The 20961-nt window shown below is 36.2% G+C and overlaps 1 protein-coding gene across 6 annotated transcripts in view; it reads right to left on the bottom strand.

The window, feature by feature from the left end:
- Positions 1-20961, bottom strand: part of FRYL (FRY like transcription coactivator) — a 252518-nt gene that overhangs the window by 141491 nt on the left and 90066 nt on the right. For 2 of the 6 annotated variants that reach the window (XM_058298937.1, XM_058298942.2), the window contains exon 2: positions 13753-13770. The exons of the other annotated variants lie outside the window; for them this stretch is intronic. In XM_058298937.1, coding sequence (XP_058154920.1) covers positions 13753-13770 — 18 coding nt within the window. The remainder of the gene's footprint in view (positions 1-13752; positions 13771-20961) is intronic. 6 annotated transcript variants of the gene reach the window in all.

The raw sequence follows: 20961 nt of genomic DNA, 5'->3' as shown, positions 1-20961 counted from the left end.
AATGAATGAATGAATTCTAATTAGACTGAAGTACAGTGAAGGAAAGAAAACAAATGTGAAAAAAAATAAAACAGGGATGAAGTAGGAAATTCAAAGACACTATTTTGGAAGAGTATGCTCAGGGAAGGCCTCTCTGAAGAAGCTACTTTTGAACTCAGTCCTAAATGATGAAAACAAGACAGCAAGGAAAAGTACAAGGAAAAGATAGCAAAAGATCAAATTGGTATGTTTGAGAAACAAAATGAAGGCCACTGTGGCTGGAGCCCACAGAGAAGGCAGTGGTGGAAAGCAATGTAAGGTAAAGTCAGAACATTAGACAAAGGCAAAATCACATTGGACTTTTAGGAATCTGTAAGGAAATTATATTTTTAATATAATTGTAGTAAAAATTCAGTGGGAGGGCTGTGAAAAATCGTTTGGCAGTAGCCCCAAAATATGAAACACAGAACTACCACATGATCTGATAATCCCACTTCTTGGTATATAAACAAAAGAACTGAAAGCAAGGACTCAGATATTTGCACACCAATATTCATAACAGCATTATTAACAATTGCCAAAGGTGGAAGCAACACAAGTGTCCAAAAATGGATGAAATGGTTAAACAAAATGTGGCATAAACTTGCCATAAAAGCAAATGAAATCCTGATGCGTACTACAACATGGATGAACCTTAAAGACATGTTGAATGAAATACATCACATATGAAAAGACAGATATTTTATGATTTCACTTATATGAAATAACTAGAAATTTTTATAAACTCAAAGAGACAGAAAGTGAGTACAGGATACCAGGGCAGGGTGGAGGGGGAGTGTGGAGTTAATACATAGTGGGTGAGAGTCTATTTGGGGGGGTGGAAGTTTCAGTAATGGATGGTGGTAAGAGTAGTACAACACTGTGAATTTGACTGATCCCATTGAAGGGTAGGCATGGATGTGGTTGAGATGGGAAATTTTATGTAATACATGTTTCCACAATTTAAAAAAAAAGAAAGACTGAAGAGGGAAGCGGCTGTGGCTCAAGCAATTGAGCTCCTGTTTACCATATGGAGGACCCAGGTTCAATCCCCAGGACCTGCGCTGAGCAAAGAGGCACAGGCCCCCACGTGGCAAAGCGACACACCAAAAAGACTATGACACAACCAGAAAGGGTGAAAAAAAGTCGTAAAAAAGAAAGGCTAAAGAGATGACAATTAAATGCATGGGGGAGCAGATATAGCTCGAATGGTTGCTTCCCATGTACAAGGTCCTGGGTTCAATCCCTGATACCTTCTAAAAATGATAATAAAATGATTAAGACAGGATAGATAGATAGATAGATAGATAGATAGATAGATAGATAGATAGATAGATAGATGCAATACTGGATCATGGACTGGATCTAATAATGGAGGAAAAATTTCCCAAAAGGACAGTATTGGGACAATAGAAAAAATGGAATACAGACTGTATGCTTTATAATGACGTCATAATGTTTCTTAATCTTGTTAACTATATTTAATGAGGTTCCTTAAGTGAACATTCTAATTCTTAGGCTATATATGGAAGTATATGGAAGTACTGTGTTTAAGAAGCATGGTAAATGCATCCTACCCTCAAATGTTTCAAAGATAGATGGAAAGAGAGAGAGGTAGGTATAAAAAGAATGATAGACCAAATATGGCAAAATGGGAAGCAGATTAGGCCCAACTGATAGGGCGTCTGCCTACCACACGGGAGGTCCAAGGTTCAAACCCAGGGCCTTCCGATCCTTGTGATGAACTGGCCCACGTGTAGTGCTGATGTACGCAAGGAATGCCGTGCCACACAGGGGAGCCCCACGTGAAAGGAGTACGCCCCATAAGGAGAGCTGCCCAGTAAGAGAAAAAGTACAGCCTGCCCAAGAATGGTGCCACACACACGGAGAGCTGACACAGCAAGGTGATGCAACAAAAAGAGACACAGATTCCGGGTGCCACTGACAAGGATACAGGCAGACACAGAAGAACACGCACCAAATGGACACAGAGAGCAGACAACTGCAGGAGTAGGGAAGGGGAGAGAAAAACATATATATATGGCAAAATATGAAAAGTTGGTAAATCCAGGTACTTGCGAAGGGGTATACTGGAGTTCTAGGTATTACTTTGCATTATTTTCAAGTGTTCCATAAATTTTAAATTATTCCAAAATAAAATTCAGTAGACAGTATTAACTTGGAGAGGAGTATAACCTGGTATCTATTTAGAAAGATCTCTCTGACTATTCTTTGAGATTGGATTGGAAGTGAACAAATGTAGAATCAGGGAAACCATTACAGAATACCAAATAAAATGATCACAGATTGAATTAAGAGGATGGCAAGGTCACAGGAGAGAAGGAAAAGAATTTAACATTTGTCATATGTTAGTAGATTAGATTAGATACTGAGGTGAGGGAAAGGAATTGACCATGACTCAGAGAATTTTTATTTCAATCAGTGAATGGAAGGTGGTGCCATTTACTTGGATTGGATGACGCAGTGCCTGACAAACAGTTAATTTGTGCCAGGCTAGGTACAAAAAGAGCACACACCACCCACTGCATGCTATTTAGCTTCACCAGTTCTGTTCTCTTGAACCAAAGCCCACCTACAGTTTGTCCACTCATCCTGGTCCTCCAGCCCAATGTATAATACAGACCCTCCCATCCTCTAACTTCAGCTATGTTGCTAACCCCTTCTACCTATAATATTCATGGAGAACCTGCAAGTCTGTAGTTTTCTAACGCAACCTCATCTCAAGACATGGAATTTTCCATAGGCTCTCCTATAAGTAACTTCCCCTTGAAAAGGAAATCAGAACACAAATTATTATTCAGAAATTGAATCTGTGTGTAGTGTAACTACACAATAAACAAGTTTGTTCTGACTACATAAATTCCAAATTCATAAAGAATTGGTCTTAAAATCCTTACAACTGTCACATTATGTATTTCAAGATACATAAATTTATTAAAATATGCCTAAAGAATACTTCATCTAAAATAAATACATTTATATTCCATAAATTAAAATACATCATGTACAGTATTCTAGAACTAAAATTATATAATAAAAACAATTCAAAACAAAAATTCACAGTTCTTTGAATACAGGGCACATTATTCATTTTAAACAATGACCTATTTGTTTATTCTGTTACATGATCCAACATTGTGCATTATTAAGGAGGGAATCTGTTAACAAATGTCATTGTGGAAAAATGAGGAGATCTTAAATTTAAAAAAAAAATTATATTGGATTGTGAAGTGTGCTCTATATTTTATATTCATATAATATCAGATAACTTTAGGAAATCATAAATATTTCAAAAGGTTGCCCAGATAATTTTCAGAATTTTTAACATATTTTAGAAATAAAATGAGTATGAAACATTTTCAAAAATTGAATGGCATAAGAAAATGTTTAAAATATAATGTTAAGTGAAAAAGCAGAAAAGACAGTATGGATATACAACTGAAAAAATTGAAAGGCAGGAAAATATATTTGCAGAATATTAATACAGAGCTAAAGCACATTTACATCCATCCATAAAATTCTAATGCAATTACGTAGAAAAAAGACCCACACCCCTAAATGAAAACTGGGCAAAAAACATGAACAAGCAAGTTACAAAAAAATATTTAACCTCACTAATATTTTTAAGTCAAATAAAGATTAGAAAACATTTGTCATCTATCAAAGTAGTCAGGTCCCCTGTATTTTACTTTGTTATAATGTTCAGCTTTGGTGAAGATAATTCTCTCATACTCTGCTAACAGAGTAAAACTGGAATGATCACTTCAAGCAGGGGGAGGAGAAGCTAGTTCCCACACAACTCAATTAACTTGATGTCACTTGACTGCTGAAGTTAAATATTTTATAATGTTAAATAGTAATATTTCTCCACATACCATTATAGAATTTTGAAAAATTTATGCAAGCTTATGAGAAAAGAGAAGTATAACTGCTAAAGTACGATTTTTAAGGACACAAATCAGGCATTGAATTACAAACTGTAAAAACCCAATCATAGGGAAACGGATTTGGCTCAATGGATAGAGCATTTGCCTACCACATGGGAGGTCCAAGGTTCAAACCCAGGGCCTCCTGACCGGTGTGGTAAGCTGGCCCACTCACAGTGCTGATGCGCTCAAGGAGTGCCCTGCCACGCAGGGGTGTCCTCCACGTAGGGGAGCCCCACATGCAAGGAGTGCACCCCGTAAGGAGAACTGCCCTGTGCAAAGAAAGCACAGCCTGCCCAGGTGTGGCGCTGCACACAAGGAGAGCTGATGCAGCAAGATAACGCAACGAAAAAACACAGATTCCTGGTGCCACTGACAAGAATCCAAGCAGACACAGAAGAACACATAGTGAATAGACACAAGAGAGCAGACAACGGGGTGGGACATGAGAAATACATTTTTTAAAAATTAAAAAAAATTTTAAAAACCAAATCATATATAAAACAATATTAGATTTATAAATCTAGCACACTTGAATTGCTAATAAGAATGTAAGAAATTTCAAAAAATAAAATTTAAGAACCTAAAAACTAGTATGTCTATCTTTACTCTTAAAATAAGTGCAAATAAAAAAAAATACCAGTATTTTTAGAAGACTTACTGCAACATAGCGCTTTTTTTTTTTTTTAAGAGGTACCAGGAATTGAACCTAGGACCTCATACATGGGAAGCTGGCACTCAACCACTGAACTACACCTGCGACACATACGCATAGTATGTTCTTTAATGAAGATAAATCAGCTTTTAATTTCCAATCAAAACATTTACTTTTGGGGAGTAGATGTAGCTCAAGTAGTTGAGCACCTGCTTCCCATGTACGAGGCCCTGGTTCAGTTCTCAGTACCTCCTTTTTTTAAAAATCACTTATTCTTTAGTTTCTTCTGACTCTACTGCATTGAAGTTGGATGATTTACAGTTGGGTAATCTTTTTTTCCTCACCAAATAAATTTTACCGATGCATATTAATAAAGCATACAGTCCCTCCAAAGTGTACAATCAATGGTATTTGGTATAATCACATAGTTGTGCTTTCATCAATTCAATCATTATTACAGCACTTTCATTATTCCAATAAAAATAACAAAAAAACAAAAACCAGTCAAACAAACAAAACTCATCAACTCTCAGTCTCTATGCTTCCTAGGTCATACATCATGGCTATTCTCTTTCTGTCTCTCTAGTTTATTTGTATTTACATTTTGTATAGATGGGGTCAAGCAGTACGTTGTACCTTGTATCTAGTTTCTTTCCCTTAGTGCAAAAGGTGCATTTAAGAAAAACAAATTTATCTAGGCAGAGAAGGAAGTGAAGACTCTGCATATTTGGGGAGTATTACAAAACAAAATTTGCATGAGAAAACAGAAAGGAGGCAATGCTGGAAGGGGTAAGAGGGTGGGGGAGATAATAATTTGGCAACATTTAGCAAATTTTTAAATAAACCAAACTTTCAGCCAGCAATTTCACTTGTAGTAATTTATCCTACAGATATACTATGGCAGACATTGTTAGGAGAACAATAGTTAACAACTCTCAAGTTCTGTTCAGAACAGCACTGCCAGCAGTTAAAAACACTATTACGCACTGAAGAAAAACAAAGTCAGAAGACTGATACTATCCAAATTCGAGAATTACTATAAAGCTACAATGATCAAGGCACTGTGGTATTGGCAAAAGAATAGAAAAACAGATCAATAGAACAGATCAGAGAGCCCAGAAATAAGCCCACACAAATATCACCAACTGATTTTTGATGAAGGAGCAAAAGCAATTCACTGGAGGAAGGACAGTCTTTTCAACAAATGGTGCAGGAATAACTGGACATCCATAAGCAAAAAATCTAGACCAGAGGTTCTTAACTTTTTTTGTTCCATGGACCCCTTTGCCAGTCAGGTGAAAACCACAGACACCTTCTCAGAATGTAGCAGCAGATAGTTTTATGTCACTCAGTATCAGCGTGTCTTTAAATTAAGTTTTACACTTTACAACTTTCCCATAATTTCAATACCTGATAACCTAACACAGTTCAACATCTGTTCAAGCCATCATTTTTAGCAAACATTTAGAAATTAAAGTTTTCCCATGGCATCATGAACCATCTCCCTCATCCTTACCTTTTTGCAGGCAGTTATTTACTGCACTCAGAACATGCTATGTCAAAATAAAAATCATACTAAGTCCACACTATACTGTACTGTGCATTATTTAATAAATATATCTCACCCGTACCTACACATTCCCACAAGATTAATGTTTCCTTTAAATTTCAATTCAAGCTCACAGACTCCCTGAAATCTTTCCACGGACCCTTGGTTGAAAACCCTTAATCTAGAAATACACTTCATACCTCTCACAAAAATTATCTCAAAATGGATTACAGACCTAAATGTAAAATGCAAAACTAAACAACTTTTATAGAAGATAACATAGGAGAAAATCTAGGTGACCATGGCTTTTTAGATTAAACACCAAAAGCATGAACCATGGAGGGGGAAAAGTAAGTTAGACTTCACTAAAATTAAAAATTTCTGCTATGCAAAAGACCTGTGAAGAGAACACAAAAGACAAGTCACAGACTGGGAGAAAAATACCTGCCAAACAGATATCTGATAAAAGACCTGTATAAAAAATACAGAAAAACTTTTAAAACTCAATGGAAAAACAAACACAATTACAAAATGGGCAAAAGATCTGGACAGACAACTCACCAAAGAAGATAAACAGATCACAAATAAGCATATGAAAAGATTATCCATATCATATGTTAGTACAGAACTGCAAATTAAACTGACAATGAGATACCACTACCCATCCATTAGAATGACTAAAATCCAAAACACTGACAACACCAACTGCTGATAAGAATGAAGAACAACAGGAACTCTCATTCATTGCTCCTTGGAATATAAAATGGTATAATCACTTTGGGAGACAGTCTGGCAGTTCTTCACAAAGCTAAACATAGGCTCACCATAGAACTCAGCAATTGTGCTCCAAAGTATTTATCCAAATAAACTGAAACTTATGTCCAATAAAAAACATGCTCATGGGCATTTATGGCAGTTTTATCCATGCCAAAAATTGAAAGCAATCACAATTTCCTTTAATAGGTGAATGAGTTAAAAACAAAACAAAAAAAAACCCTATTACCACCTTACAATGTGATATTATTCAGCAATAAAACAAAATAAACAAAAGACATGGAGAAATCCTAAACGCATATTGTTAAATGAAAGAAGCCAATTTGAAAAGGCTATATACTAAATGATTCCAACTATAGGACATTCCGGAATAGGGAAAACTAGAGAGACAGTAAAAAGATCAGTGGTTGCCAGGGGTTATGGGGAGGATGGGAGGGATGAATAGGTGGAGCAAAGGGGCCTTTAGGACAGCGAAATTACTCTGTACGATACGGCAACGGTAGACACGTGACTTTATGCATTCGTCAAAAGCCATAGGACTGTATGACAAAAGTAAACCCTAATGTAAACTATGGACTTTAGTTAATAACAATGTATCACTACTGGTTCATCAATGGTAACAAATGTATTGCACTAATTCAAGATGATGATAGTAAGAGAAACTCTGGAGGGTGGGGGCTGAGTTGAAGGGGAATATGGGAATTCTGTGTGCTTTTGCGTAATTGTTCTATAAACCTAAAACTACTCTAAAAAATAGAGCTTAGAGTTTATTAAAATAAACTTTCATGGGTATAATTTTTAAGTTCTGCAGCAGAAAAGACAGCCCCTGGCACAGTTTTACAAGCACCAAAAAGAAACATTCTATATAGAAATGATTATCACTATAGTGAACTTTGAAGACTAGTTCTACAAAAGCCTTATGGACAAAAATACATTGTGGTGATATTCAGGTAAAGTACATAAAATTCTAACACTGAATGGTATGTTTGGGATTGGCTGAGATGGGAACAATTATGTTGTGTATATGTTTCCATAAAACGAAGGAAAAAAGGTGTGACAAAGAGACAATAACAATTAAAAGCAATCCATGATCCTGGATTGGAACTAATGGAGGAGTAGAGAGATCAAAAGGACATTATTAGGACATATGAAAATACTCTAACACAGGCTGTAAGTTTAATATCAATGTTAAATTGCTTAAACCTGTTAACTGAACTTAAGGTGAATAAGTCGGTATAAGTATTTTTGTTTTCAAGAAATGTACACGGAATTACTGTGTTCAAAGAGCAAAATGTATGCAACTTATTCTCAAATGTTTAGAAAATAGCTAGCTAGCTAGCTAGGCAGGCAGATGGACAGAGAGATGAAAGACAAATATGTCCCCTCTTTAAGCTCCTATACAGCAATGTACTGGAAGTCCTACCTAATGCAATAAGGAAGGGAAGGGAAGGGAGAAGGGAAGGGGGAAGGGAAGGGGGAAGGAAAGGGGGAAGGGAAGAGAAGGGAAGGGAAGGGAAGGGGGAAGGGAAGAGAAGGGAAGGGGGTAGGGAAGGGAAGGGAAGGGAAGAGAAGGGAAGGGAAAAGAAAAAAGAAAAGTTATACAGACTTGGAAGGAAGACATAAAACTGTCTTTGTTCACAGATGACACAACTGTCTACATAGAAAATCCCAAAGAATCAACAAAAACCGTCCTGTAACTAACAAATTACGGCAAGGTTGTAAGATGTAAGGCTAATATATAAAAGTTAATTGCTTTCATATACCAGTAATGAGCAATCAGAATTTGAAAATTAAAAATCAGGAAAGCGGATGTGGCTAAAGCAATTAAGCTCCCGTCTACCATATAAGGAGGTCCAGGGTTCGTTACCCAGGGCCTCTTGGTGAAGGTAAGCTGGCCCAAGCAGAGAGCTAGCCCACGCAAGTGTGCTGCCCCACACAGGAGTGCTGGCCCACGTGGAAAGCTGAGGCAGCAAGATGATACAACAAAAAGAGACACAGAGGAGAGACAATAAGAGACTCAACAGACCAGGGAGCTGAACTGGCAGAAGAGAATGATCACCTCTCTCCCACTCCGTAAGGTCTCAGCATCAGTTCCCGGAGGCACCTAATGAGAATACAAGCAAACATAGAAGAACACATGAATGGACACTAAGAACAGACAATGGAGGGAGGAGGGAGGAGGGAGAAATAAATAAATCTTTTTTAAAAAAAGAAGAAAAGGAAAAATAAACCCAATGCCATTACATTAGCACCCCTCCAAAGAGAAAAAGAATAAACACTTAAGCATAAAATATAACAAAATATGTACAGGATCTATATTAGGGAAACTACGGATCTCTGATGAAAGAAATAAAAATGATCTAATAAATAGAGATTTATTACATGTTTATGAACAGGAAGACTCAACATTGTTAAGATGTGAATTCTCCCCAACTATATCTATCTATAGATTGAATGCGATCCCATTCAAAGTCCCAGCAAGTTATTCTGTGGATACTGACAAACTGATTCTTAAGTTTATATGGTGTATTAGTCAGCCAAAGCGGTGCAAATGCAAAACACCAGAAATCTGCTGGGTGTTATAAAGGTTATTTATTTGGGATAGGAGCTTACAGTTACCAGGTCATAAAGCTTAAGTTACTTCCCTCACCAAAGTCTTTTTTCACACATTGGAGCAAGATGGCTGCCGACATCTGTGAGGATTCAGGCTTCCTGGATTCCTCTGGGCCCAGCTCCTCTGTTCCTCCACAAGGTCAGCTGTAGACTATGAGGTTCTCTAGGCTGTGCCTCTCTTCACAAGGTCAAATAGTTTTGGCTCTTTCCCCAGAGCTCCAGCTTAAGAATTTAGCATCAAACTCCAACATCAAAACTCCAACATCAGAAACCTGTCCTTTGCCATGCCTTTTATCTGTGAATCCCCACCCACCAAGGGGAAGGGACTCAATGCCCTAATGATGTGCCCCAATTAAAGCCTTCATGATAACTCAATTAGGCCCAGGTACAGATCAGATTACAAACATAATCCAATATCTATTTTTGGAATTCATAACCATATCAAACTGCTACATATGGAAAGGTAAAAACTCAGAATAGCCAACACAGTACTGAAGAAGAAAAAATTCAGAGAACTGACAGTATCTGACTTCAAGGCTTACTATAAAGCTACAGTAATCGAGAGAGAGTGGTATTACTGATTTGGTTAAAAGTTAAGAACTGCTATGTGAGAAGGATTTTGTGAAAAGAATGAAAAGACAAGCCACAGACTGGGGGAAAATATTTGCCAAACACATATCTTAATAAAAGGCTTGTATATAAAATAAACAGTCTTAAAATTCAACAACAGGAAAAAAAAAAAAAACAATTTTTAAAAATGGGCAGAAGATCTTAACAGACTCCTCACCAAAAAAGATATACAGATCACAAATAAGCATATGAAAAAATGCTCAAGGGAAACGGACTTAGGCCCAGTGGTTAGGGCGTCCGTCTACCACATGGGAAGTCCGCGGTTCAAGCCCCGGGCCTCCTTGACCCGTGTGGAGCTGGCCCATGCGCAGTGCTGATGCGCGCAAGGAGTGCCGTGCCACGCAGGGGTGTCACCGCATAGGGGAGCCCCACGTGCAAGGAGTGCACCCATAAGGAAAGCCGCCCAGCGCGAAGGAGGGAGCAGTCTGCCGAGGAATGGCACCGCCCACACTTCCCGTGCCGCTGACAACAACAGAAGCGGACAAAGAAACAAGACGCAGCAAAAAGACACAGAAAACAGACAACCGGGGGAGGGGAGGGGAATTAAATAAATAAAAATAAATCTTTAAAAAAAAAGAAAAAGAAAAAATGCTCAATATCATTTGTCATTATAGAACTGCAAATTAAAACAACAATGAGATACCACAAAACACAACATCAAATACTGGTAGGAATGAAGAGCAACAGGAACACTCGCTGGTTGCTGGTGGGAATGCAAAAGGGTACAACGCTTTGAAAGACAGTCTGGCAGTTTTTCCACAAAGCTAAACCATAGATAGGCTCACTATAGAACTCAGCAACTGGGCTCTGAGAAATTTATCCAAATGTTTTGGAAACTTATGTCTACATAAAAACCTGCACATGAATGTTTATAACAGCTTTATTCACAATCACCAAAAAGGAGAAACAACTAAGATGTCCTTCAAAAGGTGAATGGATTAAAATAAATAACTATAGTACAGCCCTATAATGGAATATTATTCAGCAATAAAAAAGAAATGAGCTATCCAGGTATTGAAAAGACAGGGAGGAATCCTAAATGCATATTGCTAAGTGAAATAAGCCAGGCTGAAAGTCTACAATCTGTTGGGTTCCAACCACAGATCATTCTGTAAAAGGCAGGATGGAGGTAAATGGGGGATGAGTACATAAGAACCTCCCCTCCTCACAAAGCCAAAACCGCAATCAGAATATATGGTAGATAAATTTAAAGTAGAAACAAAGAAAGCAAAATCAGGCTTAGAAAATAACAGCAGATTTCAACTTCTGGTAAAACCGGTTGGATTGCTGTATCTTTCCTTTCAACTAAGTATCTAGAGGAAAACTGTGTATTTGACAGCAAATATATTCAGAGGAAAAAAGAAAATGTAAGTAATGTGTACATTGGGAGGTACAACATGAAAGCATCTGTTGATAACTTCAGTTCACAAATACAGCGTACGCTGAGCATAATGGCCACGTAAGACTAGGTATACTTCAAAATTCCTGCAAAGCACTAACTTTGCATTATTATAACTAACATTATTTGATGCTTTATTAAGATATTCTGTATAGTATTTCATTTTATCCTAACAAACCTATGCTTATTTCAAGTGGTATACTGGTTATGGTTCATAAAAAGCGGGGGGCGAGGGGGTCGTGATTTGTAGCATTTTCCAATTTCCATCATGTAGAGCTATCTACCACTATGTCTGCTTTCAAGCCACCAAGGGTTTAAAACAAATGGCCGGCCAAACTCCTGGTAGGGGTTAGCTCCAGAACACCACTGCAAGTTATTTTCCATTTACAATTAGGAAACGAACTCCAAATTAAGTCACTTTTCACACAGGAGCGATAGAGTTGGAATTTAAAATCAGGTCCTGAGTTTATAAGAACTTTCAGATCACTGGCTATTTCCCCCAGAATCTCCAGATTTTCATGTGTCTATTTTTCCCTTAACAGGATTCTTAACATACTATTTGCTCAAGATAAGTGTTTACTATATTTATCTATGTCTTCTTAGAGTTCTTTTTTTAATTAGTTTTATTTCTTCCAACTAAATCTAGAATTAAACTGGAATTTATTTGTATTAACTGTATGAGAAAAAGATTTAATTTTATTTTTCTCAATATTTATTCAATTTTTTCTGGGTTCATTTACTGAAATTCCATCACTGAGTTGAATCATTATCATAATTCTTAGGAATATTCAAATATGATTTCTGATCATTCTATAATACTTGCTAACAATCTGTTTTTGTATCAGTACTATACTTTTAATTATGCAGCTTTACATGGTTTATCTGTTGGCACACATATTCCTGTTTGCTCATTAACTTCAGTATCTTCTCAGCTATTGTCACATATTCAAGTTTAGAGATACCTTCATAAATTGTTTGGAAGAAAACTGACATCTTTATAATATTAAGATTTTTTGTCTAGAGCCTGGCATGCCCTCTAATAATTTGTCTTCTCTTATATACATAAAGAAAAATGTATAGCTTCCTTCAGGGGTTTTCCAAATAACTCTTGCTAAGTATATTCCTAAGTAAGTACTTTTTGTTTCTATTCTGTGCTAATTAAATTTTTTTCCTTCACTATGTAGCCCAACTTTTCTATTTCTGGTTGAATGTCAATGGACAGAAAAATTCAGACTTTGAACAGTTGTTCCTAAAATGTTTATTTATCCTAGTCTAAACTATTCCCATTCAAAACAGTTTCTAAACATAGAAGTCCTGTGACTTCATAGGCATGTTTCCAAAGTTTTTTATTTGAAGTCTACTACAGAAATACCGCCTATTATAAAACTCAAGAAAAATACTCTATCATCTAAATAATACACTATTCACTTAGCTGGAGTCTCCCCGCGGTTATTTTCTTGTAATCTTTGGGTACAAGAAGCTTAGCAAAGAAATTATTCCAAACATCTCAAAATAATGTGGTATTTTAAAAATGTGCATGGAATTAGAAGGCAAGAGATAAAAGCCCCAGATTTGATATGGCTACTTAGTATCATTTAAAACCTTGGTCAAATAATTTAACCTCTCTAAGCTTTTTCCTCGCCTCTAGAAAGTGGACAAGTTGAATAACTCCACCATGCATGTGTATCAAAAGCAACAAGAAAGTTTTCATTTTTGTTCTCTGCTTCCCCAAACACATATTTATTCATTGCCAATGAAAAAATCTAATATAGCAAGCTTTTCTCTACTAGTTAGACATGAGTCAGGGGATCAGCAGAGCAATGCCTTAAAGCAAGTATTAATATCTGAACACCAGAATTCTTCAGGAACGTTTTCCAGCAGGCATTCACCTGGACCCAGGGCCTGGGGGGAACTGACAATTATGGAAGTGTAGCCATTTTCTTTAACTCCTAGGGAGTTGAGTAAACTAAATAGCGGGGGCTGAATTCTCTGTTCCACTGAGACTGAGAAGATGGGCGAACACAAGGGGCAAAGGGGCACCCTCCTAATATCCTAACAGGGTGCTAACAAACAGGCTCACAGAGACATTCTTGGGATTATAGACTCTTAAATACTGTAGTGATCTGGCTGACACTTAATTAGCAGATAATGAAAAAGAATTGCTCACCTTTTGGCATCCAGCAGCCTGCAACAAAGAGACCAAATAAAATATTTACCAAACTCCAGCAACAAATACCATTATAGATGCCAAAACACCAAACCTATTTCAATTAAAAGTAGGAACTAAAAAAATTCATTCTTGTCTTAGTACTCAACAGCATCCATTATTATTCCAATAATTGGGATAATGCAAGAAAATTAAATTTTTTTTACAAACATTGGAAAAGAAGTCATATTTACTAGCAACAATCACCTAGAAATTGTAATCAATAAAAACCTTCCATTCACAAAATATAAAATAGGTAGTAATAAATTTAATAAGAAAAGCATAGGACTTTATATGGAAGAAGAACTTCTTCAGGGACATAAAAGATCTGAACAGAAGGAAAGACATTCTTAGATGGGGGGACATATGACCATAATTGTCAATTCTCTCAAAATTAATATATAAATCAGCACAATTCCAATTGAAATTTCAGTGCTGTTTTATTTAGGTTATATTTTGATAAAACTATCTTAGAGAATGCATGAAGTAATAAACACTGAAGAAGAGCAAAAAATAAAGAAAGAATATTTTCTAAATCTTAATACAATATAACTACAATCAGACCATTAAAAATCCAGGATCAAAACACAATATAAAACATAATATAAAATGACCATAATCAACTCAATAAACTTAAGTGTAGGCAAACCAGAGTAATGTCTATGAATTTTTTAAAAATCCCAGACTATTTAAGAATTCAACAGAAGCAAAATTAGAGGGAAAGAGATCATTTATTTAGCAAATAATGTTGAAACGTGTGGCTACTCATCTAGAGAAAAATAAATATACTATATTCAAAAACTGGACATGAATTTCAAAATCTGATAAGATTTTAGAAAAAGAATTAGGAGCGTACATGTATAATCCATGGAGAAGCGACCTTTAGCAAATAAAGGACATGCAAAGTTTTTTTAAATAAAAATTTTCAATATTTATAGGGTAAACAATACTATAAACAAAGTCAACAAAGGAGTTAAAAAAATCATAATGTAAAATGACGGAAAATAACAAATATTCAAAGAGCTCTTACAAATTGCCAAGAAAAAGACAACACAAGAAGAAAAACTGGCAAAGAACATAAAAAAAATTTCACAAAAGAAAAATCTAAAAAACAAACATGAAAAAATGGTCTGCAGTAAGGGTCCAAGTTTATTCTTTTTAAAAAAAATTTTAAATTAATAGATCAAAGGAATGTTACATAAAAAACATAAAAAAAAAAAAACATAAGAGGTTCCCATATAACCCACTCCCCACACCCCAAGTTCATTCTTTTGCACATGGATATTCCGTTGTTCCAACAGCATTTGTGGAAGAGACTACTTCCCCATTAAATTATCTTGGTGTCCTTGTCAAAAATCAATTGGCCATAGATGTACGGATTCACTCTGGAATTTCAAGTTTTCTGGGTACAAACTTAGTAGCACTCAGAAAATGCAAATTAAGCTACAAATGAGCTTTCTTTTTATATATATCAGGCTAGCAAATATTTAAAGAGAACAATTATATCTATTGCTGATAAGGTATGGGAAAATAGAATACTTAAGACATTGCTGATGGAAAGGCAATGCCCATCCAAGTACTGTACAGTGGAGAAATTGTTCTGGACAGAAGGATGGGTACTCTGGTTCCTCTAGCAGGGCATCATAGAAGTAATTTTCTTTGATCTTCATGTACTCCATGTAATCTTCTAATTATAATTTAGATCTGTGTAGAACTACCCCCACAAGGAGAACAGCCAACTCTAGCATTAAAGTCTACTTGGCATATTTCTCATAAATTAGTAAATTGGCAAACTTATAAAAATCTGTCTCTGTCAAATTGTTTATTGTGCTTCTACTCCCTGAAAAAGATTCACCTTTCAAAGTTTTCTGACCTGGTCCTGGACTCTGCTGGCCTTCCCTGGCAATACCTTAAATCAAAATACATATCTTTGGGATGGGGCCCAGGCATCTGTATTTTTTTAAAGCTCTCCAACGTGATTCTAATGTGTAGCTAGGGTTGAAAACCACTAACTTATATAATCCTTTTAAAGTGGAAGTTAGTGCTATATATTGATTTTATTTAAAATTAATTTGATCATTAAAACATTTCAAAAGCACTATAAATAAAGGAAACCTATTTATATAATAATGGATATAATAACTATCAAGCAATTCAGAGAGACTTAAATAAATACATGTTAGGGGACAACCTCTGAGAAATAAAGTGAAGGATCAATGAAACCTAAATTTGAAAGCCTAATTTTAAAAAGTCAAACATGGTTCTCCCAGTTCATACTAGAAATCACTTTATTCTGTGTCCTTGCCTCAAACCATCTCTCCTGATACTGTATCAAGCCTCTGCTTTCTAATACCTGTGATTTCAAAGGGTGAGAGCTCAACTTTATAAAGTCTGGAACCATCACTGATTTTTCCCTGTGCCTATATTCTATTTCTAACCTAGTCATCATCAATTCCTACCACTACTTAAAAAAATACCTTCCCTTCTTCTGCATAGCTAAAATTTTAAGTTCAGATATAATACTATCCTACCTAGAATCCTGAAAAATCTATTTCTTAGCAGATGAAATAATAATGTCACATGGCAACCCAAGTGACTGCTTTCTATTTGAGTCATATTAGGGAGGCCCTTTACACCAATTATATTTGGCAATATATTACCTCTGTACTCTGCATAAAGAACACACCTTGGCACTCTCTGCCTAGAGGAGCCCACACCAAACCTTAGAGTGTATTTCCATCCTTCCCTCCCATTTCTTAGCAAGCTCTGTTCTTTTCCCCCGTTTCCCAATAAATTCTGTTTACTGGCCTAATTAAACTGGCATGTTCTTAAATTCTTTTATGCAGTATAGCCAAGAACCTAGAGGAATCTAGCACTTCCATGGCTTTATTTGGTGAGCCACTGCCAGGAGACAGAAAAGCAGTGGTGCTTCCTGACCCCCACTGGAGACTGATCATATGCAGAGGGATATTGAATATGTTAAAAGTCCTGAATCAACACCTTCCAGAACAAGATATTAGTCATACAGGGATGTCAGTCAGTTCCAACCACAGCGTCGGACACGCCTTTCCTCGACCTTAATAGAATAGCCAGAGATGTTTACGCCCTGTCAGGCAGAGACTACCACCCTAACCAGCAGGAAGTAACTACAGAAGAATGACCATCGCCCCTCAGCACCCCCTTAAGAATAAGGGCATGAACTCCCTGAGGGGAGAGCTGAGGCAGGTAGGCAGGGAAATGATGCCAAGAGGCAACATGACCGACAGACAACATGGCTACAAGACTTTGCTGTAACTTTGAGTTTAACCTTGAGATCCCAGTTTCTCTTTCTGGGACCTCCCTTGCCCCAGATATTCCAAACAGGCCTCACCATTGGCCCCCACCATTGGTGGGGTAACGAATAACAGCCAAGACCCCTCCCCTTAGCTTTGGCAAGGGGAGGAATAATCAATAGCTTAAAAGGTGATAACACAAAGTTAAGCGCACACTCTCTGTCTAGAGGAAATCTTGGTGTGTATTTCCATCTTTCTCTCCCATTTCTCAGCAAGCTCTGTTCTTTTTTCCATTTCCCAATAAATTCTTTTTATTGGCCTAAAAAAAAAAACTCACATCTCACCTTCAAGAATGTTACTAAGGCCATTTCATTGAATTTTTTTCTTTTCTTCCATACTCTCCCACCTACAAAAGGAATGACTCATCCATGGATTCTTCCATAATATAGTGAAGCATATTGTAAACAAAAAGGATCCTTTTAATAAACCAAATATAAGTTTGCATTTGTTAAGTTACATTAGTACTAAATTACATAACTGCAAAGCCTTTACTACTTACTGTTTCACATGTGTCAATAATATAGTGAAAATGTGATTTCTAAAACAAGTCATATGATAGCCTTCTAAGCATAACCATCACATTTACAATTATCTCCTACGAGGAACAGTTCTGAACAATCTGAAATTTGGTTTCCACAACATTCCCTATTCAAATGAATTTTTTTCTTTCTTTCTTTCTTTTGTAAATGTCCTTAAATCTATTGGAAATTTGCTATTGGGAAACAGCAAATTTAATGAACACTAAGAGACCTAAAAGAAAATTGCCCAAAACTCTATCGAACAGGTAGCATCCTATGATATCATTTATCAACAGCCTAGGATGAAGAATAATCAAGAAAACATGGTCTATTCCATCCTACAAATGGCTAGAGGACTATGTCTTATCAATGTGATAATGAAATTGCAAACATGGTTAAGTCCAGAAAAGCCTAAGAATTTGGCCAGTGGTTAAACAGGCCAGCACCAACGGTTTGAGGCCTGGACACTGGACATGCCTAAATAACAGGGCACGTATCTGTCAGATGTCGTATTTAAAATATTTAACAATTGGTACAGAGGAGCAATTAGAAGAGTTGCTGGCTGTAAAAACACCAGTACAACAAAAGGATACATAATTGTGGGATATCAGAAGTGTTGGAGGTAATGAGAAATCTAGTAAAGGAGGCATAACAGGGTTATCTGAAGGGTCTGATGACCAAAAAAAGCACCATGGATTTCCAGCAAAGAACAGATGATATCTCTAAAAAACATACGTATAATGCAAGAAATGTCTAAGAAATAATATGTGGGCATGCTCGTAGGGAGGTGGGTTTAATCACTTAAGTCATATATCAGCAGAACTTCCTCTTCAAGTTTGTGCATGGACAAAGCAGGGTCCCAATTTACGAGGAAATGGAGTACCAAACAGACAAGGCAAAGCTGAGAAAGATAAAAATACCAATTTTTATAGGAAGAGGCTTTGATACAAGAAGCAGTTGCAGCCCAGACACTAGAACTAAGGAACAAAGTCATAGCATTACTAGTAGGAAGACTGGCCTGATGCTATGTCACCTGAACTAGTGAACTCCCCATCATAAGACCCAGTACCCAAGAGCTGACTGAGCTTTACATGACTATAACAGGGGGGACAAACAAGGAACGGTTAGGACATTAAAGCTTATCAATAGTGCATCTGAAACTTACCATATAGACATTATACTGACCATTCTGCATAGTCTCAGTCACCTAGGAATACTATCTGTGTTAGATTTACCTGACTGCAAATTTCTATCTCATTATTTAATTAGGTATCTTTATTCTAATATTTACCAATGAAAAATTTAAAAACAAATTGTGAAACCAAATACTTAACAAGCTAGATAATCAGTTTGTTCATACTTCCCACAATACAAAATGTTTAATGTTGAATATGAAATATCTCCTTTGTAAAATGAGGAAAACCTAGCTTAAGGAGTTCTAATAGCAAAAAAAAAAAAAAAAAAAAGGATAAAGCAGACTCATGGTTCCCAAATTCAGTAATATCTAGAGCTGGGAACTCCAACTTCAGGGACTATCACAAAAAGTTCACACTGTTCACTTAAAGCAATGAGTCCGTGTGTCCCATCTCGGTTGTGTTTTCTAAAATGAACAACCAGACATCTCTGAAGGATTAAAGGGTATTTTGGCAATAAGGAAAAGATGATTCTTTTCCATCACAATCAACACTAATTTCCAATGGACACATCTCTGAAATTAATGTCAACAAGAATGCAAATTACTCTACAAAATTCACTTTACAAAAATCTAGTTAAAAATCTCCTTCACCTGCCATATCTAACCCAAGACCAATTGTTCCTTCTTCTCAGATATTTCCCATATCCATGATTAAATGAGTTAATATTTTTATAAAGCACTTAGAAAAGTGCCTACCCATGTGGTAGGCCATGACACACCTACCTGCTGAAGAAACATTCTCTTCATTTGTTTCAACCATCATCTCACATCTGATCTACTGCCAACAGCCTCCTAACTTATCCTCGCATGAAAAATGGAAAGCCCCAAAGTTTATCAATGGCTCCCCACTTGTTTTAGGATTAAGACCAAAATCCGAAATCAGGCCTTCAAGATTCTGCATGCTCTGGACCCTGCCTAGCTTTCCAACCTCATTTCCCACCCCTCTCCCTATAGCTCTCTATAACGCCAAACTGGCCATTTTCCCTCCAGGCTTGATCACAGCCCCCAAATGTTAACTATTTCTTCCTACAGACTTTGGCTCAAGTATCACTTGATCAGGGAAGCCTATTTAACTAGAGATATTAAGGATAAAAAGAAACAAGATTTAAAAATCTGGGGGTGTTCTTAGTATCTATTAACCTTTCTGAAGCCCAATTTACTGCTCTGTAAGAACAGCAATATATCATCTGATGATTTGTGGTATATCTATACAATGGAATATTATTCATCCATAAAAATAATAACAAACTGATACATGCTATATGATAAGCCTGGAGAGTATTATGCTAAGTGAAAGAAGCCAGTCACAAAAGGACACATGTCATATGATTCCATTTATATAAAATGTCCAGAATAGGCAAACCTACATCGATAAAAAGCAGGTTAATGCTTGCCTAGAGCTGAGAAGCAGGGTGAATAACTGCTAATAGGTATGTGGTTTCTTTTTCGTGTGATCAAATGTTATGAAATTAGACAGTGGTGGTGGTTATACAACTCTGAATATACTAAAGACTACCAAATTTGTATACTTCAAAAGGATGAATTTTTATAGTATGTGAAATATAGTACAATAAAGCTGTTATTAAAAAATAGCAATAAGAATACTTTTCCTCACTGAATTTTCATGACACTATGAGATTTGCTAAATGTATGTGCATGACATGAACATAAACACACACAATATTTACTTACCATAATACCAGACCTACACAATACCAGACCTAAAACACAGAGATTTTTAACTGAAATTGTCCAACTGTGCTTTTCAGGATTGCCTTTTACTGTTTTTACAATCCAAGAAAAACTCTACTTATGAACTTTTCTCATTGTGTAAAAAGCTAACTAATTTATGCAGATTTAATTTCTCAACATATATTACTTCATTTTAATTTATAAAATTGTGGTTAAAATAAGTCAATTTATCCTCTATCTGTAATTTTAAAACTTTGATCTTAGTTAATATTGCAGATACATTACTGGACATTACAGGACCTAAATCTTCCCTTGTCTTATCAATTTTAAAGAACTAAGTCAATCTTTCAAATGATAACATCCTCACTACACAGTGATTTAACAATGTCCCTGACTCAGTTTTTAAAAGAAGTAATGCTGATGAAAACCATTG

This window comes from Dasypus novemcinctus, chromosome 1 (assembly GCF_030445035.2).
Source record: "Dasypus novemcinctus isolate mDasNov1 chromosome 1, mDasNov1.1.hap2, whole genome shotgun sequence".
NCBI lineage: Eukaryota > Metazoa > Chordata > Mammalia > Cingulata > Dasypodidae > Dasypus > Dasypus novemcinctus.
This window is presented reverse-complemented; position numbering and strand designations above follow the sequence as displayed.